The following is a 27,590-nucleotide window of genomic DNA, read 5'->3' on the forward strand; positions in this document are numbered from 1 at the left end:
ACCTATTTGGGGGCCCCTCTGGCTACCTACACTGAAGTGGGTGACCTATACTGGGGGGAACTACTTCTGGCTACTAAATACAAAAAAGCTTTATTGGCAGGACCAAACACATTTAGCATTGCCAAAACAAAATATTAGCATTGTATAGTTTATTTAATTCAATCATTTTTTTTATTAGCTCATGATTGCCATGCTTGTGACTGCTGATATTTACATTGCCCTTAATAGCCAACAAGGATCACAAAAAACAGCATCTTTTAAATTGAACAATGGGGCAGGTAAAACTCCACCGAGTAATTAAGCATGATGATGGAGGACAATTGTTTGCAAGGGACACTATGCTTGAAAACAGGACCATTCCTGGACATTTTGGTGCCCTAGGCAAAGCACAATTCCCCCCCTCCCCCCACACACACACATAATCTTATGTAAAGGAAGAATGTACATTAACCACTTCACCCCAAGGCGGTTTTTACCCTAACGGACAAGAGCGATTTTCACCTTTCAGACCTCCTCCCTTTAATTTGCCAATTGCTTAATCACTACTAATCACAATGAAATGATCTATATCTTGTTTTTTTTCACCACAAATTGGGCTTTTTGGGGTTGATATTTTTTTTCAGTAATAACTTTATTTTCATTTTAACCACTTTGTCCTCCACTACAGTATATCTACGTCAGCTGTAGCACCCTCCAAGCCACAGTGACGTAGATTTACTGACCTCCTTGCAGCCCTGCTGTGCACGATCGGGTGCGCTTCAGAGCGCACCCTCCAGCACTGTCAGCTGCAATACTAATTGGTGGAAGGGAACATGTTCCCTTTTGGCCAATTAGTATACCCTCCTCCCATGAATGATCGCTGCAGTAGTGAACTGCAGCGATCCTTCATCTGTCCCCCTCGGGACCCGGGTTACCGGCAATATGCGGCTGACTGCAGAGCGGTGATCGGAGGATCAGGCTTCAAGACAGTCGCAGGACCGAGGTAGGTGAGTGTGGCTGCTTGCTTGTGCATTTTTTTTAACTATTTGTGTGCCGAGGGGGCTGCCTAATGGGGGGGGGGGGTGCATCTGGATCTATGGATTATCATATGCAAGGGGGGACATCTGAGTAACCAAGGGGAGGGGGGGTTTACACATTTTGCACATCTGGGCACCTGGGGGGCCCATAACTTAATACTGGGGGCACATTTGGTTATAATGGGGGGCAGCACTAATCTTGGGGGTACATCTGACTATAATGGGGTAATCCTGATCCAGGGGACACATCTGGCTATAAAGAGGGGCACTATTCTTGGGGGTGCATCTGTCAATCGATTCTGGGGGTGGCAAACACAGGGGACACATCTGGCTATGCTGGGGGGGCTGATATTGGGGACACATCTGGCTATACTGGGGGGGGGGTGATACTGGGGACACATCTGGATATCTATACTGGGGCGACTTTAACTGGTTGCCCAGTTTTTATGTCAATCGCACTTTTTATTTTTAAACAGAAATTGGTCAAAATTGAGAAATGATGCATTTTTTTTATTTTTTCCCCCCTTTTTCCCATTAAAATGCATAGAGAGGAACATTTTATTTGGGACCAAATACCCCCCAATGAAAGCTTAGTTTGTCTTGAAAAAAACAATATATAGATCATTTAAGTAGCACGAGTACAGATGAAGTTATTGGTGATTAAACAGGGACACCGCTAAAGCGTCAAAACTGCTCTGGTCAATAAGGGGAAAACAAGGTCTGGATGCGAAGTGGTTAAAGGGAAATACAAGAAAAAAATTAAAAAATACACTATTTCTCCAATTTCATCCCCTATGGTTTTAATATAAACACTGCTACTGTACATAAAACCCACACATTTTATCTGACCATTTGTCCTGGTTATCACAACATTTTAATGATGTCCCTAGTACAAAGTATGGTGACAATATATCGTTTGGAAATAAGGTGTATTTTTTTGGGTGTTTTTTTCCCCACAATTTTCACGTGCACGTGCATGGGGATGCACGTGTACCCGTGGGAGCGCGCACGTGCATGCGCACAGCGGCAGCAGCACTGTCTGACTTATAAAAATGTCCTGGAGCCATTAAGAGGCTCTAGCAGGACGTTTTTATAAGTCAGCATGTTATTAAGTGGTTAAAAATACCCACATAACAAAACCCTGTGTATAACTGTTGGGTGGGATTTGAATCTACCTTTCCAAAAAATATCCCATTATATTTTTTATGTTAAGCCTAAAATTGTCCTAGAGATACAGAAGAGTTGCATCAATCAATTTAGAAATGATCTAAAACAAATGCTGCTTAATTAGCACTTTAATAGTACCTTCTTTATCATTGTTATGCTATTCTATGCTATTCAGACCTAGTTTATTATTTTAATCGTCAGTACCCATAGATTAGGTGTTATGATTTCCATTCATCACTCTCTTTATGGAATCAGAAGTTGTGTATGAGTCTCATAAAACTCTGCACTAAGAATAGCTCTGTGGTGCCCCATCCTTTTGGTGTCACCCTAGGCATCTGCCTGGTTTCCCTATGCTTAAGAGCATCCCTGGCTGCAAGTCTCGAGTATGGAATCTAGAATCCATTCAAACACAGAAGGTCTCAATACCCGAAGGTGCTTTTTACCCACTGGGGGAGGGGGGGGGGTCACAGTTCAGAGTGAGTGAGTTTTATTAAGGTGTGTGGTAGCACCTCTCTTATCCCCTATTCCTGATTCTAATTACTGCCTAAGTATAAAGCAGGAATCTGGCATAAAGCCTTGTGCTCTTCTCTCTGCTTTTAGGAACCACAAGGTTTCAGTCTGCATAACTGCAATGCTATGACAATACGCTTGTGGAAAAACAAGAATATATCACAATTCATGCTCACTGTAAAGAAATAACATGCAAAGCATCATTTCACAGCTAAATCTCTGATATAAATGTGATTTTTTAAAAAGTATTTTTAAGATCATATAAGCAAGACTATTTAAATGATCAGACATGAAAGGTTTTCTGTGATTTATTGAAGCAACACCATCAAAAATGAGCATTCAGTCCCATCCCTTACTGTGCAGCTACCTCCAGGGGTACATCTCCTGCATTTCACATAAAAATGCTAACCATGTCAAAATGATTCTACTAGAATAACAAATGTTGAAACATAACAGGTTCAGCGCTTTGTGTCTCTATGGAAGATTCCTAATAACAGGAAATATCCGTTTTGAACCTTGTAGCTGTTTTGTTCTCAGTGTGATTGAGAGTTCTGCGTTATCTGCACACTGTGCATTGAAGTGTGTTTTTTATGCTGCTCTTGTTGTGGCTGTTGTAGCTGGCACATATTACAAGAGGCCCCGAGTATATATCTCAGCAAGGTGTCTGCTTCAAGGTTGCATCTGGCACATACTGGAGGTTTCAGAAATAAATATATAAATACATTGATGAATTACTTTTTTATTTAGGCTGTGTTGTGATGAAGCCCTGTGAGTGATAACACCTGCCCAGCTGCTATGTTGCAAGCTGCACAGTGAATGTGTTAATATGAGAGGTGTTGATGATCTTCACAGGACGGTATACTGCACGTGGAACTAAAAGCCCTTGCTGTAGATTCATGGGATAAATCTAAGCCTTTGAGTGTATTCTGCTCACATCAGATGCCACGTCTTTTACAGTCTGTTCTGCAACAGTATATGTCCTAAGCAGGAAAAAGGAGGAATAGGAGAATCTCAGCCAACTTTGCACATAAGTGCACAATATTGTATTTCTTTACAGCACTGAGGTAGGGTTCATATTGCCAAGTAGCTTAGAGCATCATTCAGCAGCTAGGAAGCTCTTACAAGGAAAGAATTCTAAAGCTAGCTATCAATATTAAATGACAAAGGACAGTGTGGGGGATGAAAAATAAATGCTAACATTGCTTTTTTATGCATTCAAATGCACCTTTATTCATACATAAACATATGAATGAAAAAAAAACAAAAACATTTAGTTAATGTTTATTCGGAGGTTCAGTTTTAAAGTTACTTTATATGGGATGCTCTTGTTCAATCATTAACATAGATGAATATAAAGATTGATCAGACAGTAATGCTGTGACTGAGCAGCCTTAAAGGGAACCTCAAGTGAGAAGGATATGGAGGCTGCCATTTTTATTTCCTTCTAAACAATATTAATTGCCTAACTGCCCTGCTGATCCTCTTGCCTCTAATACATTTAGCCATAGACCCTGAACAAGCATGCAGATTTGCTGTTTCTGACAAAACTCTGACAAGATTTTCTGCATGTTTGTTTTAGGCAATGTTTCTATTCTAGAAAGGTTTAAAAGGAAATATATATGGCAGCCCCATATCTCTCTCACTTATTTTTATTTATTTAACCACTTCACCCTTTATTGTTTTTTCACCTTATGCATCCAAGAAATGTTCACCTCCCATTCATTCACCAATAACTTTATCACTAATTATCACAATGAAATAATCTATATCTTGTTTTTTCCACCACCAATCAGGCTTTCTTTGGGTGGTACATTTTGCTAAGAAATATTTTATTCTATTCATGATTTGTAGTTATAGCTATAAAATACAAAATAAATACATGGGGCTTGATTCACAAAGCAGTGCTTACTGTTAGCATGCTTGTGAAAAGCCCCTTATCACGCCTAAAGAAACTTAGCGCGCACTAATTAGCATTTGCACACAAAGTACCGTGCGCAAAACTTTGCGCGCGCAAAGGCCGGTGTGCAAAAAACATTGCACCGGGTATGCCGAAAATGGCGCATCCTATGCGTCTATAAGGTCGCATTGGATGCGCTCTAAACGTTGCATGGGTGCGACGTTTAGTGCGACGTTTAGGGCGCATCCAATGCGACCTTATAGGCGCATAGGGTGCTTTGTTTTCGTCGCACCCGGTGCAACGTTTCACGCACACCGGCCTTTGCGCGCGATCTTATTTGGCTTGGTGCATGCTAACTACTTAGCACCCTAGTTAGCATGCCCAAAGCCTTTAGACGTGCTAACTACGTTAGCACCGAATAGAGAATCAGGCCCATGCTACCATAATTAAAACCCACATATTTTATTTGCCCAATTGTCCTGGTTATTCCCCCATTTAAATTATATCCCTATCACATTGCACGCCAAAATTTTATTTGGAAATAAAGGTGCATTTTTTCAGTTTTGCGTCCATCACTATTTACAAGCTTATAATTTAAAAAATATTAGTAATTTAACCTCTTGACATGCATATTAAAAAAATTTCAGAGCCTTAGGTTACTATTTATGTTATTTTTTATTGTGATTTTTTTTTCTAATTAAAAATTTTATTTAAATCTCTTTGGGTGTGTGGGAGATAAACAGTTAATTTTAAATGTAAAAATGTCTTTTCATTTTAATAAAAATGTATGTAGATGTAGTTTTACTATTTGGCCACAAGATGGCCACAGTCAATTTTTTTTTTGGCTTCTTGCAAACATACTTACAGGAAGTGAAGAGGGGATGTGTAACAGAACAATCGCGGCTTCTCCATAGAAGCCAGCGATCGTTCTATGGGACTTAGATCAATGAATGGGAACTGCTTTCCCATTCATTGATCTCCGGGCGAACGGGCGGCCTGCGCACCCCGGCAGTTCCAGCCCTGCGAACCCTGGCGGCTCCGTTTTCTCATGGACGTAGCTCCTACGTCCAGCATGCGTATTTGGACGTAGAAGCTACGTCCTGAAGGCTAAAGTGGTTAAGTATTTATATAGCGCCGACATATTACGCAGCGCTGTACAGAGTATATTGTCTTGTCACTAACTGTCCCTCAAAGGGGCTCACAATCTAGTCCCTACCATAGTCATATGTCTATGTTGTGTAATGTATGTATCGTAGTCTGGGGCCAATTTATGGGGAAGCCAATTAACTTATCTGTATGTTTTTGGGATGTGAGAGGAAACCGGAGTGCCTGTAGGAAACCCCTGAACACAGATAGAACATACAAACTCCTTGCAGATGTTGACCTGGCTGGGATTCGAACCGGGGACCTAGCGCTGCAAGGCAAGAGCGCTAACCACTACGCCACTGTGCTGCTCACTTCAAGTGTCCTTTAAGGTGCCCACTAATGATACAAGCTTGATTGTACACTTTAACCAAAACTATGTATTAGAAGAGTAAACTGATTGAGTATGCTTTAAATGGATACTTTAGGTAGTCCCTCATATTACAAAGTAGTGGTAAGAATGCACAATCAAGATGGTATCATTAGTGGGCACCTTTACTGTCCTTCCCTGCTGTTAGCTCCTGTTTACTGGTCTCATTATCATTGCACCAGCCATCCACCTGTCCTGGTGCATCTTGAGCATGCCCTCACAGTAGTGATGTCATCATGCACACCACATATGGGGACTGCACAGGATTCTCAGGCCTTCTGGCACTTTGCCTCCTGTACCGAGCACTTGGTTATGTGGTTACCAAGAACATTATCATATAGGGGAGTAGGTTGGGCCAGATCGGTGGTCTGGGATGGCTACTTCCACAGCACCAGCATTCCCTGCACCAGGAGAAAAAAAAGACACTACTTTACAAATTGATGTATGGTATTTTCTTTAATACCCTATTAACTTGCCAAAAACGCTGGGTCAATAAAGCAGAGTATAGGTTTAATTTAATTTAATTCCATCTCATTTTCTGCGTGCAGGTAACGAAATACTTACAATTTCTATTCTTGTACATAGTTCCCAACTGGCCCTCTTTTACAGAAACAGTTCCTATTATGAAACCAAGTTACCCCTTTCCCTATTTTCTCTATAGATGATTTTCATTTAGATCTGAAATACGGATCTGTATGATAAATACATTTATCTACTTAAGCAATATCTGTTTGGAGCTCAGGTTAAACTTTACTTTTGCAAGGTGATATAGTCAAACCTCCTTCTCAGTGCACAGTGGTGTGTTAATGTATCACTTTACAATATTCTTTGCATTCTAGATTTATGTGGGGGTATCCGGAAGGACAGTGGCTGCAGGCTAAAGTAATCTTTTTCCCACTCACAGCTGACTCAGATGCATGAGGAATATAACAGGGACATGTTAATTTGACAAACATACAGAAGCAAGACACCACAAGGAAAGGTTCCTAGTCTTGCAAAATTAGAATTTTGTTTGCTCCCAGGGACTTAATTAATAATTCCCCCCCCCCCCCCCCCTCCACACACACACACAAACACATGCAGAAAAACCTTCCTTTATACCCAAAACCCAAAAAAACCTTCATTGATACCCAAAACCCCCATTGTTCACATACTGTATGTTCCATATCTTTCATTGATGCACCTCTGGCCTGGGGGCCTCTTTACTAGAGATTGCAAAACAAGTGTGGCCATCATGATTCCCCACATATAATAAGTGTAGCCACAACACCTGGGCTGGAGAATGGATTTCTGTCAGATGGGTTGAGGGTAAGTAGTTGAGCTCAATCACAGCTTTGTGCCCCCCTGTTGCAGGTGCTGCTCCTGCTGTATTTACGCTAATGTTCTCTCCTTGAGTTAGTGTAGATATGCCAATGAAGAGAATAAGCAACAGTTGCTAGACTTCAGTTGCAGCAGTGGTACTTCTGAAGCGTGTATACTGAAAATGCATGCTCCTGACCGTGTCCTCTGTAGATAGCTGGTCAGGAGTGCAGACATTCAGGGAGCAAAGAGCATGTGCTGAAGGAGGAGAGCTCCTTTGGCTTTTGTTTGACCGAAGCCAGTCGGAGCCACTAACGTGGGTGAAAAAGGAGGGATGGTAGAGTGGTGCAATGGAGGAGAGCCATGTGAAATCAGGACACCAATACGTTTCAGGATCTCCAAATAGAGATGGCTCGAACGTCTAATTTTCTGTTCACGGACCTCGAACGCAAACTTCTGCAAAAGTTCGGTTAGCGCGAATTTTAACGAACCACAATAGACTTCAATGGGGATGCGAACTTTGAAAACTAGAAACATTTATGCTGGCCACAAAAGTCATGGAAAAGATGTTTCAAGGGGTCTAACACCTGGAGGGGGGCATGGATGAGTGGGATAAACGCCAAAAGTCCCGGGGAAAAATCTGGATTTGACACAAAGCAGCGTTTTAAGGGCAGAAATCAGATTGCATGCTAAATTGGAGGCCTAAAGTGCTTTAAAACATCTTGCATGTGTATACATCATTGAAGGAGTGTAATTAGAGTACTGCTTTACACTGACACACTAAACTCACTGTGTAACGCAGCGCAAACAGCTGTGTGTGTAGCGACGGCCGTGCTGGACTGGTGCGCACCATGGCCAGAGTGCAGGCCATGGCAGTTTTCAAGCCCATATGGTCGCCGGGCTGTGGTAGCTCAATGATAGAACAACAGTGACTGTCCAGCTGATCGAATTTGGTCTGTCCACAATGAAGCAACGACCTTATTATCTTGGGTGTGCCCCCCGAGACACTCATATAGCCGTCGGTCATTGCTTCATTGTGATACACAAGGCCCTTCACCACGGCAAGCTAACGATCACGAAGGGGAATTGACACATCTACATGCCTTTTGTTTTGTTGTTGCAGCTGCAGTGCAGCCAGAAAAATTAGGCAGGCATGTACACGCACCAGAAAAATTATTATAGCGGCCCTGCTTGCAGTGGCCTTAAAAATTCAGGAATCCGCCTGGAGTCCTGGACCCTGTTGGTGGTGGCGGAGAAGGCAGTCAAGTGGCCTGCAGGCAGAGATGCTGTGTGGGGACCGACTTAGTCATGGGGCAGGCAGTCACATGGTGTGCAGGCAGAGATGCTGTGTGCGGGGACTGACTTAGTCTTCCGGCAGGCAGTAGCCCTCCGGGATCCATGTCTCATTCATTTTGATAAAGGTGAGGTACTGAACACTTTTGTGACTTAGGCGACTTCTCTTCTCAGTGACAATGCCTCCAGCTGCACTGAACGTCCTTTCTGACAGGACGCTTGAGGCAGGGCAAGACAGAAGTTGGATGGCAAATTGTGACAGCTCTGGCCACAGGTCAAGCCTGCGCACCCAGTAGTCCAAGGGTTAATCGCTGCTCACAATGTCTACATCCACACTTCAGGCCAGGTAGTCTGCTACCTGCCGGTCCAGGCATTGGTTGAGGGTGGATCCAGAAGGGCTAAGGTGAGGCGTTGGACTAAAGAATGTCTGCATGTCTGACATCACTATGAGATCGCTGGAGCATCCTGTCCTTGCCTGCGTGGACATGGGGAAAGGATTACTGTCAGTGGTACCTTTATTGCGTTGTGCTGTGACATCACCCTTAAACACATTGTAAAGCATAATTGCCAGCTTGTTCTGCAAGTGCTGCATCCTTTCATGTGATTTGGAAACATCTCCGCCACTTTGTGCCTATACCGAGGGTCTAGTAGTGTGGCCTCCCAGTACAGCTCATTCCCCTTGAGTTTTTTTTATATGGAGGTCCCTCAACAGGCTGGACAGCATGAAAGATGCCATCTGTCCAAATTTGGATCCAGACATACTATCCATCTCCTTTTTGCTCTTCCTCAGTGACGTCAGGTAAGTTCTCCTCCTCCCCCCAGCCACGAACAATACCATGGGAACTTTGAGCAGCACAAGCCCCCTGCGATGCCTTCTGCGGTTGTTCTTCTGCCGCCGCCTCCTCCTCCAAAAAAACACCATCCTCATCATCCAAGTCTGACTCCTCTTCCCCACACGACTTCTCCTCCTCCTCCCCATTCTGTGCTGCCGCAGGTGTTGGGGAAACATCTTGTTCTGATGAGAATTGATCCCACAACTGTTCCTCCTGGTCCTGTTCCTGTTCATGCTCCTCCACAGCTTGATTCACCACTCTACGCACGGCACGCTCCAGGAAGAAAGCGTATGGGATCAAGTCGCTGATGGCGCCTTTACTGCGACTCACCAGGTTGGTCACCTCCTGAAACGGCCACATGAGCCTGCAGGCCAGAACATCCCCATCTCCCCAGAGTGTGTCCTTCTACTGTAGTTGTAGAGATACTGGGTGACGGCTTTATCCTGTTGTAGCAGGCGAGAGAACATAAGGAGGGTCGAATTCCAGCGAGTCGGGCTATCCCAAATCAGGCGTCTCACCGGCAAGTTGTTTCTCCACTGAATATCGCCAAAGCGTGTGATGGCCATGTAAGACCGCCTGAAATGCCCACACAACTTCCTGGCCTGCTTCAGGACGTCCTGTAAGCCTGGGTACTTTGACACAAATCTCTGAATTATGAGATTCAGCACATGTGCCATGCAGGGTACATGTGTCAGCTTTCCCAAATTCAAAGCGGAAATGAGATTGCTGCCGTTGTCACACACCACGTTGCCGAGCTCCAGTTGTTGCGGGGTCAGCCACTGATCCACCTATTTGTTAAGAGCAGCCAGGAGAGCTGCTCCAGTGTGACTCTCCGTTTTAAGGGAAGACATGTCTAAGATGGCGTGACACCGTCGTACCTGGCATGCAGCATAGGCCCTGGGGAGCTGGGGCTGTGTAGCTGGAGAGGAGATCACAGCACCAGTAGAGTTGAACTGCCACTCAGCCAAGGAGGAGGAGGATGACGACAGCAAAGAGGATATAGCAGGAGGAGAGGAGGTGGCAGGAGGCCTGCCTGCAAGCCATGGAGGTGTCACAAGTTGGTCCGCTGCACAGCCACATACTCCATGCTTGTCAGCGGTCACCAGGATGAACCAATGGGCTGTGTAAGTAATGTACCTGCCCTGACCGTGCTTGGCAGACTAGGCATCTGTGGTCAGATGGACCCTTGACCCAACGCTGTGTGTCAGAGATGACACCACTTGCCTCTCAACTTCACGGTACAGTTTGGGTATTGTCTTTTTAGAGAAATAATTGCGGCCTGGCATCTTCCACTGCGGTGTCCCAATGGCCACAAATTTATGGAAGGCCTCAGAGTCCACCAGCTGGTATGGTAAAAGCTAGCGAGCTAACAATTCCGCTAAGCCAGCTGTCAGACGCCAGGCAAGGGGGTGACTGGCAGAAATTGGCTTCTTCTGCTCAAAGATTTCCCTCACGGACACCTGACTGCTGCTGTGGGCAGAGGAGCAGGAACCGCTCAAGGTGAGAGGCGGAGTGGAGGGTGGCTGTGATTGTGAAGGTGCAAGGGAGAAAGAGGCTGAAGATGATGCACCTGAAGGAGGAAGAGGAGAAGGAGGGTGGCTTTTCTTTTGTGTGCTGCTTTTCCTCTGGTGCTCTTCCCATTGCAGTTTGTGCCTTTTCTCCATGTGCCTTTGTAAGGCAGTTGTCCCTACATGGCTGTTGGCCTTTCCACCGCTCAATTTTTGGAGGCAGAGAGAACAGATGGCATTGCTCTGATCTAAGGAAGATCCACTAAAAATTTCCAAACCGCTGAGCCCCCCTGGGGTGATGGCACTATGGTGGCATCAGCAGCTGACGTTGAAGGGCATGTTGGCTGGCTGTACATAGGTGGCGATACATGGCGCCGGACACTGCCACCAGCTGTTTCTGACGATGAGCTCCCCCTGCTTCTTTCAGGAACTCATCTCCTCCTACTCCTCTCTGACTCCCCCTCTGAACTGTCCTCTTGGTCATCTTGTCTCTTAGGATCCCACATGACATCTCTATCATCATCATCATCATAATCATCCTGCCCAGCTTTGCTTGCCTCAGACACCTAATAAACTGCACCAACAGCAGAATGCAGTGGGGGTGTCTCGGCACCTTGCAGAGAAAAAATATAGGAGACAAAAACGGGAGCCCAATGGTGTAGTATGTCTGTATACAATAAAGAATGGAATTAAAAGGAATACTACTCACAAAGGGGGGTTGCAAAGGGCAACCGACCGTAAGAAGCAGGTGGAGACCATGAACCCGACTCCACTCGGGGTTGTCCCAGCTGGGACCTGGATGTGGTCGCTCTCCTTGGAAAAACAGGGACAGGTATCCACTGTGGTGGACCCACAGGTGATCTGTCACCACCCCTCAAACACTGAGTGTGTGGGGGGTGAACTAAGCACAATTGGGGTAAAGAGGCGCCCTGGTTGAAATAAAAGTGTCTCCCTATGCTGTATCTACCCAGTCATTTGGCACTTTTATTGGCCTGATGAAGCGGGCTCAGACCTGCGAAACGCGTTGCCCGTGCTAAATAAAAATCTTTTGTTACAGACAAAGATTTTGTTATTGAGGTAAGCCACCTCATATTATCTTTTTGTTTTTAAGCTGTTTTTAGACCCTTTTATTTCAACCAGGGCGCCTCTTTACCCCAATTGTGCACCAACAGCAGGTACTTCATCATCCTCCTCCTCACACGTTACGTCCATAGTGTCGCCTAACTCAGACATATGAAGTGGTGTAACTTGCTTAGTGCCTTCATCTTGTTGTAACAGTAGTGGCTGTGAATCAGTGATTTCCCCACCAAATAACTCCTGCGAAGTGTCAAATGGAACAGATGTGGTGCTAGTAGTAGCGCTGATGGCTGCGGAAGATGAGGTGTTCTGTGTTAAATAGTCAACCACATCCTGGCAATCTTGGAAGTTGATGGGACATGCCTTCTTCTGAGCACTGTAGTTTGGTCCAGGCCGCACGAAATCACATCAGCATGACCTCAAACAAACCTTCCGGGTGGCCTTCCTCTGGGTCTGCCTCTGCCTCTGCCTCTACCTGTTTTGTCCATATCGGGGGGATGAAGTGAAAGGTATGCACTGACTTGACTAATACAATGTGCAGTCACACAGGTGCAGTTAACAGGTATGCACGGAGTGGTATATCACACTGCATGTGCTCACGTAGGTAGGTGGGTGCACTGAACACAACAGGTAGGTATATGCAGTGATGGGTATTACAAATGTGCACCTGTCACACACACGTACCGTGAACAGGTACAGTGACTGGTGATATTAAATATCACACTGCGTGTGCTCACGTAGGTAGGTGGGTGCACTGAACAACAGGTAGGTATATGCAGTGCTGCTGGGTAGTACAAATGTGCACCTGTCACACACACGTACCGTGAACAGGTACAGTTACTGGTGGTATTAAATATGACACTGCGTGTGCTCACATAGGTAGGTGGGTGCACTGAACAACAGGTAGGTATATGCAGTGATGGGTATTACAAATGTGCATCTGTCACACACACGTACCGTGAACAAGTGCAATGACTGGTGGTATTAAATATCTCACTGCGTGCGCTCACATAGGTAGGTGGGTGCACTGAACAACAGGTAGGTATATGCAGTGATGGGTATTACAAATGTGCACCTGTCACACACACGTACCGTGAACAAGTGCAATGACTGGTGGTATTAACAATGCGTGCGCTCACGTAGGTAGGTGCACTGAACAGTGAACAGGTGCAGTGATTGGGATGGGATTACAAATATGCAGCTGCCTGTCACACACACAGGTAGTCACTGAATGTGCTGGGCCTAGCAGTGGCACAGTAGGAATTAAGGGGCCAAAGGCCAGCTGCGACTGACTGACAGGGCTGTATATAATGCAAGTGGGCCACACACACAAAAAAAAATAGATCACAAGAACAAGATTAGCTCTCAAAAGAGCTGTTGAGGGGTGCTTTTTAGCAATAAGAATCAGCAAGGAGCAAGCTAACAAGCCTACAAGAGCCTAACTAAGCTTTCCCTATAGCTCTCTCTGCAGCAGCTCTCCCTTCTCTAATTACTGCAGCCACATGAGTGAGTGAAATGGCTGACGCTGCCTGCCTTTTATAAGAGGGGGGGGGGGCTCCAGGAGGGAGTGTAGCCTGATTGGGTACAATGTGCCTGCTGACTGTGATGTACAGGGTCAAAGTTGACCCTAATGATGTAGTATAGAAGGCGGGTCGAACTGCCATAAAGTCGAGAACGCGAACCACCAAATTTCGCGAGAACCATTTGGGCCATCTCTACCTCCTAATAGATCCATTCTCATGTTTAATTCACATTTTTTGGGGGGTCAGTGAAAGTGTACTTTAAGGAGTGACACTTGTCCTGGCAACAGTATTAGTACCTTTTAATAGTAACACTGACTAGTTGCTTCATAAATGTACTATTTACTGGTGAATTCATACACTTGCCTGAACCAGATAATTACAGGTTCGCTTTAAAGGGGAACTGAAGAGAGAGGTATATGGAGGCTGTCAAGTTTATTTCCTTTTAATCAATACCAGTTGCCTGGCAGCCCTGCTGGTCTATTTCTCTGCAGTAGTATCTGATTAAAACCAGAAACAAGCATGCAGCTAGTCTTGTCAGATCAGACTTATAAGTCTGAACCACTGAAACACCTGATCTGCTGCATGCTTGTTCAGAGGCTATGGCTAATAGTATTAGAGGCAGAGGATCAGCAGGGCTGCCAGGCAACTGGTATTGTCTAAAAGGAAATAAACATGACAGCCTCCATATACCTCTCTCTTCAGTTCCCCTTTAAGAACATTTTTCTGTGCAAATCTCAGCTCACTTGCTCAGCACTACCCATTTAGACTGTATTATTTCCCCAACCAGCATGCTGTCCTATTTTTAGTACTGAGGAAATGATCTTTGAAGGCTCCCCTGTAAACATCTGATCTCTTTAATAATTCCACTTGTAAATTATTCATCATCTGTATTCACCAATTATGTAAGGACCATGTAGTGGTGGCTAGCTCATTAAAATTACATTGCTGTCTATCCCTGAAAATTCACAAATGGGAATTCATTATAAACTCAATGAAAATTTGATCATGGTTTAGAGACAACAGCTTGTCTAACCAAATTAAGCACAATCTCTGATTCACAATGTGAACAGTTTAATTATCACAGGGGAAGACTGGTGAACACAGAAATCAATAGTGATTTAAGGACAGAAACATAGCAACAATAGCAGTGGTAGACTAGAAATGAATGGCAATGATAGCTACATAATATATCAATGTATTTTCTGTGCTTGGTAGACAGCAGCCCTTTGCTATATTTCTCCTCAATGCAAGTCTATGGGTCAGCAAAAACAGATAAAAACGGACATTTTGAAGGTACTCAGTATTTAGATAGAACAACCTTTCCTGCCCAAAATGGGATACAGAACTTAGAATGACTCCTAAAATAACAGGAAGTAGTGTTTTTTGACGGTTTCCATTTTTTAAACCTATGGAACAGTGCAGTTCACCCTTTTTTTATACAAGTGTGTTGATGTTTTTTTTGCAAAATAAGTTCATCAAAAATAACTAAAAAACAAACAAACAAAAACCATCAAAAACTCAGAATACTTGCATCAAAAATAGTGATAAACAGAAAAACTGGTAAAAAATGTGCTGAAAAAGAGATGGTAGGTATTAAAGTGAGATGTTTGGGGAAAGCTTATTCCTATGGTTTATCAACTTTGCAAGTACTAAGCCAGTAAAACATTTCTCTGAGGACAGGAGGAATCAGGCTATCTAGTTAGACTCTCCTGCTTGATGTGAAATAGCACCTGGAAAAATGGTAAAAAAAAATCTAGAAACTGAGCCTTACTTTTTGTGTAATATTTGAGAGGGATGCCAGGCACTTAGTTGGACCTCCTTTAGGCCCAATACTGGGAAGGGTCTGACTTACACATGTTGCATGTTTCCAATCCCTGTGAAGCCACAAAACCAAAGATGTGAATTTAAAAATCTAGATTTTTTTTTCTATGGTAGAAGGTCTCATCAACCATATTACCCGAATGAACATTTGTGGGCATTAGTTAAATTACCATTTTATTTTAAAAAAAAATGAACTTAATATTACAGGGTTGTATTCATTTTCAAGCTTTTTTCCCCCAAGCTTTTTATTACCATCAGCATAGAAAAATAGTTTTTTCTCTATTTTTTATGAAATAATCAGTTTATTATGAATATGGTAGAAAGGCATTTTTGTGAGTATTTTGTGAAATGCAAATTAAAAATGCTTGAAAAGTCATAAAATGTCATGTATGTAATCAGCTTTTAAATTATTAAAATTAAAGATGAATCTAACTATGTTGGTCAGCTTAGCTGCTTTTATAAGAAGGCTCCAATGTCTCTGAGCTGTTACATGGTAAACCCAATATAGCACTGATCATAAACACTTGTGACTGTTCTCAACTGTATATAAAGGTATCCAGACCTTCTATGTGAGTACAGGGCAAATACTTTCAAAGTGTGCTATTGTAGCTTTCATGAATAGAGTGTAATATTTACTTCTACAGACACAACTATCATATTTCTCATCATGGTTTACTTTGCTATTTCTGGTTTAGGATAACATAGGGTCAGAATATATTATCGTGTGAACAAAGTGTTGTTTTGTTCTACAACTTTGCATCTATTAGCATACATTTATATTCATTCATGGTTTGCTTTGTCAAGCAGACATGAGGTTTCTTTTCTTTGCTCTGCTAGTGTAATAAGGACTTCAAATGGATCTGTGTGAAGAGAGCAGGTGAGTTATTCACAGTGCTAATTACAGGCTATTCACGTACATACATATACAAGTGATGCTAGTGTGGGTCTGCCTGAAGTTATTGCACTTATAAATGTTGATGGCATTATTAGACTATGCATGTTAAAAAGGCACATGTCAACGGTAGTGTTGGGATGGAATGTAAATGCCTTTAAAAATGACATTTTAATGTTTGATTTTTTATTTCTGTTTGGTTTCCCCATTCCTTTGCTCTTCTGGTAGAATAACATAGAGAACAGACAGCACGACAGTGTTGTAAGAAGTTATATGTAATTTGCAATTCAAAGGAGTTGAACACTCTAAATGTTTGAGTAAATATCTCATTTTGTGAACAGTTAGACTAGATAGTTATTGATTTAGTTAAACTGTAAATTCCTCATACATAACTAATGTGTCTATTTTGGGCTGATACTATTAACTTTATTAATAGCTATTAAAGATTCTTTCATAAAATTCATGTGCACCTTGGAAAAGCACTCTATTCTTAACCTCCCTGGCGGTATGATATGTGCGGCTGTGGAGGTTTTTTTTCAAAAAAAAATTTTCTAGCATGTAGCTAGCCTAGCGCTAGCTACATGCTTCCCCCCTCCCTGCGGCACCCCCCCCCCCGTACTCGCCGATCGCCGCCGGCGCCGCTTGCCCATAAGGGCTTCCCCCGTCGCCATGGCGACGAACGGAGTGACGTCATCGACGTTGTGACGTCACAGGGAATCCCGATCCACCCCATAGCGCAGCCTGGCGGCGATTGGCCGGGCTGCGCAAGGGGTATTGGCGGCGGGGAGCAGACCAAACACGCAGCTAGCAAAGTGCTAGCTGCGTGTTTGAAAAAAAAATTATGTAAATCGGCCCAGCAGGGCCTGAGCGGCACCCCCCGGCGGCTTACCCCGTGTCACACACGGGGTTACCGCCAAGGAGGTTAATGTCCTGGCTATGCCCTCCCTGCTTCTACTTTGGACATTAGCTATAAAGGCAGTCAGGGGGTCATGGCCACTATTTGGAATAAAAGTAAATTTGCTATGTTATAGAAATGGGCTCCAGGCAACAATTTCACCTACAAACAATAAAATACCAGAATAATTGCTACCATAGAAATTTCCCAGCAATATGCTGGTGAGACTATCACTAGGATGACCAGGTGTCCTCTTTTGCCCGGACAGGCCCACTTTTTCCGACCTGTCTGGGGCGTCCTGGCGGGTTTTAGAAATGTCCGGATAGTGAAGAGCAGTTTGGGAGCCAAACGAGCCGGCTCTTTAAAGGGAGCCGAGCGGACAAGCCAGAAGAGCCGATGCTTTCTAAAGAGCCGGAATTCCCATCACTAGACTGAGTCACAGTCTACTAGACTGAGACTCAGTCTAGTGATGGGAATTCCGTCTCTTTAAGCATCGGCTCTTCTGGCTCGGCCGCTCGGCTCCCAAAGAGCCCGCTCGTTCCAAACGGCTCTTCGGCAACCATCCCCTGCTGCTCTGCTCCGCCTCCACCCCATCCACTGAAAGCAAATTGCGGAGCAGAGGGGCGGCGGCGAGGGGTGGAGTTTAGGCTAGGGCCTGAGTTCAGTGAAGTGAAGACCCGCTGGTGCTGTGTGGCCTGTGGGAGCAGTAATTATAGCTGTGACACAGACGCAGTAGTGCAGAGAGAGTGCAGACTGCAGAGGGCCAGAGGCCAGGGATCAGAGCATAGAGAGAGTGACACAGAGCAGACAGGGAACAGCAGTGGCAGTGCAGACTAGTGCAGACAGGCCAGGGATCAGAGCAAACAGCGACACAGACAGGGAGCATTGCAGACTGCAGAGCAGACAGACAGGCCAGGGATCAGAGCAGAGAGCGACACAGACAGGGAGCAGTGCAGACTGCAGACAGACAGGCCAGGGATCAGAGCAGAGAGTGGAGCAGTATAGCAGGAAAAATGCAGAAAGCGTAAGTGCAGCTTCACCGATGAACTGCAAAGAAAATTTCCCACATACCGTCCCGGTCATCCTCTTTTTTGGAAATCAAAATATGGTCACCTTACTATCACTTCTTATAAAAAGACAAATCGGAAGTAGCAGCCAGGGCCAGTTCTATACAAAATGGAGCGCTGGGTTAAAAGTTATCATGGGGCCCCCCTGACCCCCACAATATAGAGGTATCAGGTGCCATGTTGCCCTCCCCAATACAGCAGTATTAAGTGCTGTACCATCCTCCCAATATAGCGTTATTAGCTGCCATGCAGTGCCTTCCCCCCACTTTTCCAGACAGCAGTAGGAAACCTTTGTCCAAGTAGAGTGTACACAGTGGAGCCTCTTCTCTGTTTGCCGCAGGCATCTGCAGAGATGGAGCTGGAATTATGCTGAAGGAAGGAGGACTGCACTGTTGGGAAAGGTGAGAATACTCTGCTGTGTGAACTCTGCAACAAGTTGAAGCCTGGGATCAGGGCAGCCATCAGGGGGGACAACTGACACTGCAGTGAGGGCCCAGGGCTTTTGGGGGCCCTGCCCCCCCTCCCAATGTGCTGGAAGGGCCGCATGTGCTGGCTACGGGCCTGTGGCTCACTAACCAGCACACCGCGTTCCAGCACTGAGAGAAGAGTGACATCAGCGCTTGAACGTGGGGAGCAGATGAGTGAGCCCACTACAGCAGACTTTCTATACTTGGGCACCACCTATATCTGGCTACAGGCTACCTATACTGGGCCACCGCCTCTACCTGGCTACCTATGCTGGGGCTGGAACCACCTATACCTAGCTACCTATACTGGGGCACCACCTATTCTTGGCTAACTTTACTGAGGGCACCACCTGTACCTGCTACCTATACTGGGGCACCACCTATACTTGGCTACTTATACTGGGGTGCCTATAGCTTGCTACCTATACTGGGGGCACCTGTACCTGGCTAACCTATACTGGTGCACCACCTATACCAGGCTACCTACACTGGGGCAACTATACCAGGCTACCCATACCGGGGCACCACCTATAGTTGAATACCTATACTGGGGCACCTGTATCTTGCTGGACTATACTGGGGCACCAGCTATACCAGGCTACCTATACTAGGGGCATCTACACCAGGCTTCCTATACTGGGGCACCACCTATAGCTGGCTACTTATACTGGGAGAACCTATACCTGGCTACCTATACTGGGGGCACCTATACCTGGCTAGGGCAGGGGGATGAGCTGAGACAGAAGGGAACAAGAGGAAACACAGGGGGATAAAAGAGGCACAAGGGTAACAGAGGCAGACAAAAGAGGCACAGGGAGAAAAAGAGATGAGACGGGGACATGAGGTCACATAGAGGGACATAAAAGAAACACAAACTGAGGTGAGACAGAGAGGGACAAACAAGGCACAGGAAGAAAAGAAGGGGACAAAAGAGAACGGTTAAAGAATAAGAACGGACCTACAAGTCCCTATCTCATTTGTTAACCAGGGACTACCTGCATTTTGCAAGTATTTGGCTCCACCCACAACATGCCATGGCCACACCCACTTTTTGCCGCATCACGCTGTGCATACCACTTTCTTCAGTGTTGGAGCTATGCACATTTTTCGCTGCAGCGCCCTTCGCACACGGACAGGGGGGGGGGCTAGTGGGCAGGCACAGCAACCAGTGGGTGGGCCCAGGGAGGGTGGCCTAGACCTGATGATGTGTGAGGGGCCCCAAAATTTCTGATGGTGGCCCTGCCTGGGATAGATCACCATTAACCTGCACAGCACAACCCCATAGTGACACACATGAAGGGGGGGACTTGGGGACCCATACAGCCAGCTCTGGGGCCTTGGGCAATTGCCCACTTTTCCCCTATGAAAGCACCGGCCTTGGTAGCAAGTTGCTGTGAGTAGATGATTTGTAGCAACAATGTATTGTTAGTGTTTTGTCACTTGTTATACTTTAACTAGCCAAACTGAACATGTCCAATATCACAACCTTGTGCCAGAAGATGTGGTGTATCTGAACTTCCTATTCCAATAGGAAAGCATCAGTGGTTTAATGAGTTAGGAAATGTAGGTAAGGCTAGGATAAAGTCTAGGGTTAGATTAACGTTATAAGACTTAGTTCAAGAACAATTAGTACAGGTCATATATCTGTATATTAATATGTTGCACTGTAATTGCCCCTCTCATTCTTTGAATTTATTTTAAAAAAAAAAGAAAAACTACAGGAACTGAATGTAAAATTCCAGAATGCCAAATAACAGCCTGAGTTTTTTTGTTTTTTTTTCAGTTAAGCCTACTGTTTGGTTCTAAACCTGCTGGGCCTGTGAGGAAGCAGCTGGGACAACAAAATCTGCATCAAGCACAACTACAAGTTATAAAATACACTAAACAACAGAATATACCATCCAAAGGGTTTCAATTGATAATGGGCACAATGTATGTACTTGATTTCAGTGTGAAAATTATTTTCTTATATTTGATCTTGTGCATAAGTTCGATGCCACTCTCACTTTGGGGCTATTTAGGAGAAACCGTTAACAGTGAGATTCATGTTCTTGCAAAATAATCTAGATCTTAATGCTAATTTTTCAAGATTAAAATTGGTGATTTTTTTTTAAATCTATGAAATGCTGAACAGCTGTTATATTAATTAGAAAGTACTCGTCATCTGATATACATTTTCCCCAGTTAAACCCCATCATCAGGCATTTGGGAGATGTTAATTCCCAAACACTGTTGAAGCCTTATAAGGCTTAGGTTATGGTTAGGGAAGGTTATGCCTGTAGCCCATGTCTGGCACCAATACACTAAGTAATACATTCTGGATGTCTCACAATTGTTACTATTATTATTTTTACTAAAGATCAGTAAGTTGTACTATTTTGTTTTTGTACACTTTATTTTAGAAATGTAAAATGTTATTTAGAATACCACCAGTTGGACAAATAGCAAAAAAGTACCTTGAACTGCAGCACATATCCTGGTTTCAAAGTCAGATCTCGAGTTACGGCAAATCGATCACCATCAGATTTCCCAAATATCATGGCAGAAGGTGTAACAGAGCAGAAGCTTTCATTTTTGACCATGCCCTCATTAGCCAGCATAAGCCAGACACTCATTTGGTTCATTGGGTAGTCAAAAGCAGGCTTCTCATAGAAGTTCTGATAGAAACAGAAAGACATAATTCATATCTACAGCTAGGAAAATATAAATGCATTTTACTGAAGCAGTTTTTAATATATAACATTCTAAGAAGGTCCTTACATACTGTACAACAAATTGCTGGTATGTCTAATTTGCAGTCTTGAGAATAAAATGTCTTGTTTTTCAGAGCTGCATTATAATCCATATCACAATAATAAAGTACTATTAAAGGTATGTACTGACGTGTGAAAAAATCCTTCCATATACAGATCAGAAAATTGTGTCTTTAGTGCAGGAGTTGGTAATGAAGTTCCAACATACTTATTTTTTTTGCTCTATGAGATGGTTTGCCTGTCAGTCAACCTCCCTTCTTTTCTTCCATAGGTAAGGAGGTGTGACCTAAGAGCAGGGTGGCACTGTTACACTATGATCCCAGAGCTAGTGTTCGGAGGAGGATTAGCCAGTCTGCCTATGGGTGGCATTAACCTAAAGTTCAAGCACCCCTTAGGTGATAATGTAATGAGTCTTGGTGGAAGTAGTATATATCTGTAGGTTGGTTTAGGAAGTGGAAACCATGAATAAAAGAAAAACATTCTGGAAGATGGCTGCATAGCATAGATTTAGGTTTAATACTCTCCTATAGAAGTGAGTAAGTTTGGGAAAGTATGAAGAATGAGGGGGTTTACAGTGGACTCATTCACAAATCAACTTTGACAGGTGAGTGGAGCTTGGTGGGTGTCCAGGGGCCTTGCAGACACAGACACCTGCTCTATCTCCATTTCCCTCTTCGCCTTACCAGATAGGGTGGATGGCAATAAGATGTTGCCAAAATGACCACTGTATGTATTGTCCCATTTCACCGTAATCATTGAAAGGAAGCATTTGAGCCGTGGGGAAGCTGGCAGAATGCAGGGATGTTAGAACTGTCATATAGTGGACACAGTACATGCTGGTGTGAAGGAGAAGTATTAGCAAACAACAGACGGTCAGAGGGCTCTCACAGTAAAGGTGTCATCATATTCTAACTGCATTGTACTTACACAGGTTCCATGGGTGTGTGATCACTTGACTTACTTGTGGCATTGTAGGGTAAGCAACTGGTACAATCTGCTTTTGGTTTTCTGAGAGGATGATAATATCATCAATGGCCCATTGGTCATAGCCCTCTCCGGAGAACACTGGCTGCCACCAACGGAAGCGAGTACACAGTGTTTTAGCTGTACTAGGAAGCTCAAAATATACAAACCTGTTGAAATAGCAAATCATGTTATTGAATGTACTGATTTTAATAAAGTGTAAGACATACAGACATTATGGTATCAGGAACACAACTAAATACAGTATTCAACCAAAACATTTCTTCTCATTTATGGGATATATGTATTTCTTCATTGAAGAAAGCTAAGTATGACTACAAATATTAAAGGTTATTTGCTACTTAATATTTCAGTAGAAGTTTCCAAACATTCTGAATTTGTTACAGACGTTATTACTAAAAGCTGAAAATCGGCTTCTGACTTCCTATGAGAAGTTTTTACCATTATAAGACAGAAGGGCACTTACTTAGGTTTTGTGAAATCAGAGAAGTACATTTCTGCAAGTAGATGCCAGTTAATGCCACCATTATTACTATATTGTAGTAACACTCCCTCTTCTCTGCTGTCTGGTTTATTGCATGATGGGCTGTCTCCTCCAATTTGTATGTAGAATTGTATAAAATCTACCCATGTCGTGTCCATGTCCCAGCTAACCAGCTGTCTTCTACCATCCTAGAATAAAAGTGAATCAGAAATGTAAATGTATTGTAAAAAAATGCATACCCAGTTATAATCATGTATAAATTAAAATTTTCTGTAAAAAGTAGAGGCTTGTATAAATGATAATGACATTTTTTTTAAACGTCTACCTCTCCAGGTAGTTAAAACAGAACCTAGTCAAGAACACCTAATAACTGGTTATGCATTCAAAGAGTAAAGCATGTCATAAAAAAAACAAATCCAAGGTTGATTCCCAAGTGTGCAGCTTTATCTTACCAAAAGTAATTTAAATATAAATGTGGACACTGGACAACTGGATGTAATAGATGTTTGATTATCACATTCAACACTCTTCTGTCATTATACATCTTTGTGGCATTTGCATTTTGTAGTGGGAAGGAACCCTAAGGCCTCTTTTACACTATACGCTGGAAAACTGATATTTTAACTTTCCATAGCAGTGCATTGTGAAAAAGCTTTTAGTTAAAATGTGTATAATGTGAACTGAGCCATAGGGTAACATGGCCATTACCTTACACATCAGTTTTCTGTTCAGTTATAACTGAGAGCAACTGATGTATGTATGACTAAGGATTGGCATTTACACTTTTTACTGGCAGAGACCTTGTACTTGATGAAGATGACAGAGCTAGAGAATTGCATCATACAATAAAGTTTACTCTGTATTCTCTGCCAATCCTTGGTACTGTCCTTTATGATCCTTGGAGTTCAGTTATTCTTCTCATGGTTTTATTATTTAATTGTTCTGTCTCATAGGTTGGCTCCTTCCCATGTGCATCTTTTGTAAGTTATGTATTAAAGGTCGCTCTGCTGAGCCCAGAAGTGTCCCTTTCTGTTTATTATTCATGCAATGAATACAGAACTTTTTCCCTACAGTTCCCCTTCAACTGAAAAGCTTTATTACCTACCATTTATATATTTAGCATCTAGTTTGCACGTATTTAAATTAGTCCCCTGCATGTGCTGTATCTGCCTAGTGTGTTGATATCCATCCTCTAATACACCTGAATTCAGTATATTAATCAATATCCAAGCAAATGGCTGTGTTTGTCTAGGCTAGAGAATTGGATGCATCATTTTAAAGTATGCCAATATGAACTAGACCAGGAGTGGAGTGGGATGTTACTATTTTGATTTCCTCAGTTTTCCTCAAACAATTGAACATGGTATGTCCCTGTTCTGTTTGAAACTCACATTTCATTTTTCCTTCCCCTTGATCCACTTCTTTTTTGTTTTTATTGACCTTTCTTACTCTTAAAATCACTCTCATTTCTCATTAATCTACAAAAGTATGAAAACTACAATTGCATTTTCTTTTCCGTTGTCTGCCTCCTCTTCCTTCTTCTGTCGTGTTGCTGGTGACATCTAACCAAACCTCTGTCACACTCACAGCTCATTCTCAGATGCATAACTGGCTATCACAATTCACCTGTACCTACTAACAGCTGTTACCTGCATAACCCTGTTAGTGTACCTCTTCTTCATCCTCTTGCCCAACCTGTATATGTACACTGCATGGAGGTTGTATTTTCTCTCAATGCTTGTATATGTTTCCTCCAGGCATTCCACTTTCCTTCCATATCCCAAAAACTGATAAGTTAATTAGTTCCCTAAAATTGGTCTTTAGACTACAGCTATGATAGAGATGAGATTGTGAGCTCCGCTGAGGAGCTCTAACTGACATAACTATGTACTCTGGAAGTTGCTCGGTCAGCACTTTATAAATACATAATACTGACAGCGTTACCTCTTCAAGCAAGCTGCTTAGTGGTAATAATTGATACAGCACTCTCATAACACAAAATCATTCACTAGCCACTTCCTGTCAAGTTCTTCTTAAAATGAACACGAGGTAAGTGGAATATGGAGGCTGTCATATTAATTTCCTTTCAAACAATACCAGTCCCCTAGCAGTCCTGCTGATCTTTCTGGTCAGTAGTTTCTGAATTACATACATGAAACAAGCATGCAGCTAATCTTGTCAGAATTTGGTCAGAAACGTCTGATCTGCATGCTTGTTCAGGGTCTATGGTTAAAAGTATTAGAGGCACAGGATCAGCAGGATAGCCAGGCAATATGCATTGTTAAAAAGGAAATGCATATGGCAGGCTCCATATGCATCTCACCACGGATTCCCATTACAAAAAAGCATACGTCACATTAATCTCTTCCTTAGAGATTACACTGCTAAAATGCTAAGTTAATCATTTATATTAAGGTAAATTATATGCCACTTACTACTGTAAGTTCCTTACACTGCCCTACTAACCCATGGACTGGTATTACCCCAATTTATATTCAACTCTGCTACTGGCCTCATCCACTAACTGCTCCTCTTTTCCAAGCTCTGTGGGGCTATCGGAAACTCAGAGGATATAAATTCAACGTCTTACTATATCCTACAATGCTCTCCGTAGTATGTCCCCTACAAACAACTCAGTAGTTTCCAAATTTCACCCTAACTGCAACCTCCACACTGTGCACTGTCTTCTTCTGTCTTTCACTTCATATGTGTCATTGCATTCAAACATTCAGAACTTCTTACGAGCTTCTTTTCACTCCTAAAACTCATTTGTCATGTTCCACCCCTTGAACCCATTAAGCAGACTCTTATAACTCAGGTCGTCAGGCTAGCATTTAACCTAACCAAGGACTTTCATTAAACAAATGGCAAATCTTTGCTTTCTTTAAAGTCTGACACAGAAAATCATAGCGACTTAGCGCAGAGTTTACTCATAGACCTGCCTCATTGTTTTCCACATACAAACACACATGGTGCACATAAAATACATGCTGAAAACCACATCAAACTTTTAAAGATTTGACCCACCATCCTTCCTTTTTATAACTGTGGAAAACAGAAAACCTCTTCAATATGACTTAAAGGACAACTGAAGTGAGAAGAATATGGAGGCTCCAATATTTATTTCCTTTTAAACAATACCAGTTGCCTGGTAGCCCTGCTGATCTCTTTGGCTGCCTTAAGTGTGAATCACACACCAGAAACCAGAATGCAGCTAATCTTGTTCGATCTGATAATACTGTCAGAAACACCTGATCTGCTGTATGCTTGTTCAGGGTCTATGGCTAAAAGTATTAGAGAGAGACAATGGATCAGCTGGCCAACTGGTATTGCTTAAAAGGAAGAACATGGCAGCCTCCAAATCCCGCTCACTTCAGTTGTCCTTTAACACGTTAGTTTAGTTGAACAGGTTTTTCTTCTGAAATCTGTACAATTTTATATATGAGAAATGTAAAAAAACTTTGCCAACAAAGAATAAAACAGTAGAAATATTAGAATAGTTTTTCTAACAATATTTTAATTGCTGATTCTGTACTAATGCACTACCTGTAAAGTTTTCCTTGTTGAAGAGATGCATGTCAATGCAAAAAGGTCTGATTCTATCTTCCATATCACTTCAGGGCAAAGCCTATGAAATATGCCAGTGCATGTTTGATTTATACAGCTGGAAATTAATATTTTGGCAGACTATAGTGAGTTTTATTGGCCCCACATAAAAGGTGTTCAAAGGTTTTGTTATGTATGAGGTTCAAAGATCAGACAGATCTGTCTCTTAGAAGTGGCATCTTTGTGGTCTGCAAAGCTTCACTTGTATGTGTGAAAGGCTCTTTATGTTCAGCCAATGCTGGCATGCTATGTGTAAAATACTAAAATAATACAACAGTGCAAGTGCTGTTAGTTCAATATACAGTATGTATGTGCAGATATTGAGACATAAACACTTTGTGTGTGTGTGTGTGTGTGCGTGTGTATGTGTGCGTGTGTGTGTGTGTGTGTGTGTATGTGTGCGTGTGTGTGTGTATATATATATATATATGTGTGTGTGTATATATATATATATATATAATGTATATATGTGCATTCTGCAGGGACTATTGCTAAGTAAAGGTGCAGATATCTGTTTAACCATGCATTGCCCTTGATCAATATCTTCTGACAATAACTTATGCTCTGATATGCACATGCTAAGCATGGCATAGTGTTGCTAAGGGTAACCTACAAGAATATATGTATATATATATATATATATATATATATATATATATATATATATATATATATATATATATACATACATACACACACACACAGACACACACACACATACTTGTAAATAAATGCATTATCCCTTCCCACTTGCTGCCAGATGTTTCCATCTGCTTGCTGCTGAAGCATACATTGTTCATTGAGTCTCTGGATTGCCATTTCACTATTATTTATTGCTAAAGGAGGAATAAAACTCTGACACAACATTCAGTAAAAACATGTTTTCCTGCTTTCAATTACCCATACAGTTATCATATTTGATTGTGTGCACACGTATTATTGTCTGTTTGCCAATTACAAGTTCCCAAAGTACATTTAACCTGCA

General features: G+C 42.8%; 1 protein-coding gene across 6 annotated transcripts in view; it reads right to left on the reverse strand.

The window, feature by feature from the left end:
• The window catches only part of RELN (reelin), a 736,759-nt gene that overhangs the window by 194,691 nt on the left and 514,478 nt on the right, over positions 1 to 27,590 (reverse strand). For all 6 annotated transcript variants that reach the window (XM_068276234.1, XM_068276231.1, XM_068276232.1 and 3 more), the window contains 3 exons: positions 22,982 to 23,187; positions 22,493 to 22,664; positions 21,235 to 21,435 (listed from right to left, as the gene is read on the reverse strand). In XM_068276234.1, coding sequence (XP_068132335.1) covers positions 21,235 to 21,435; positions 22,493 to 22,664; positions 22,982 to 23,187 — 579 coding nt within the window. The remainder of the gene's footprint in view (positions 1 to 21,234; positions 21,436 to 22,492; positions 22,665 to 22,981; positions 23,188 to 27,590) is intronic.

Source organism: Hyperolius riggenbachi, chromosome 3, assembly GCF_040937935.1.
Source record: "Hyperolius riggenbachi isolate aHypRig1 chromosome 3, aHypRig1.pri, whole genome shotgun sequence".
Lineage (NCBI taxonomy): Eukaryota > Metazoa > Chordata > Amphibia > Anura > Hyperoliidae > Hyperolius > Hyperolius riggenbachi.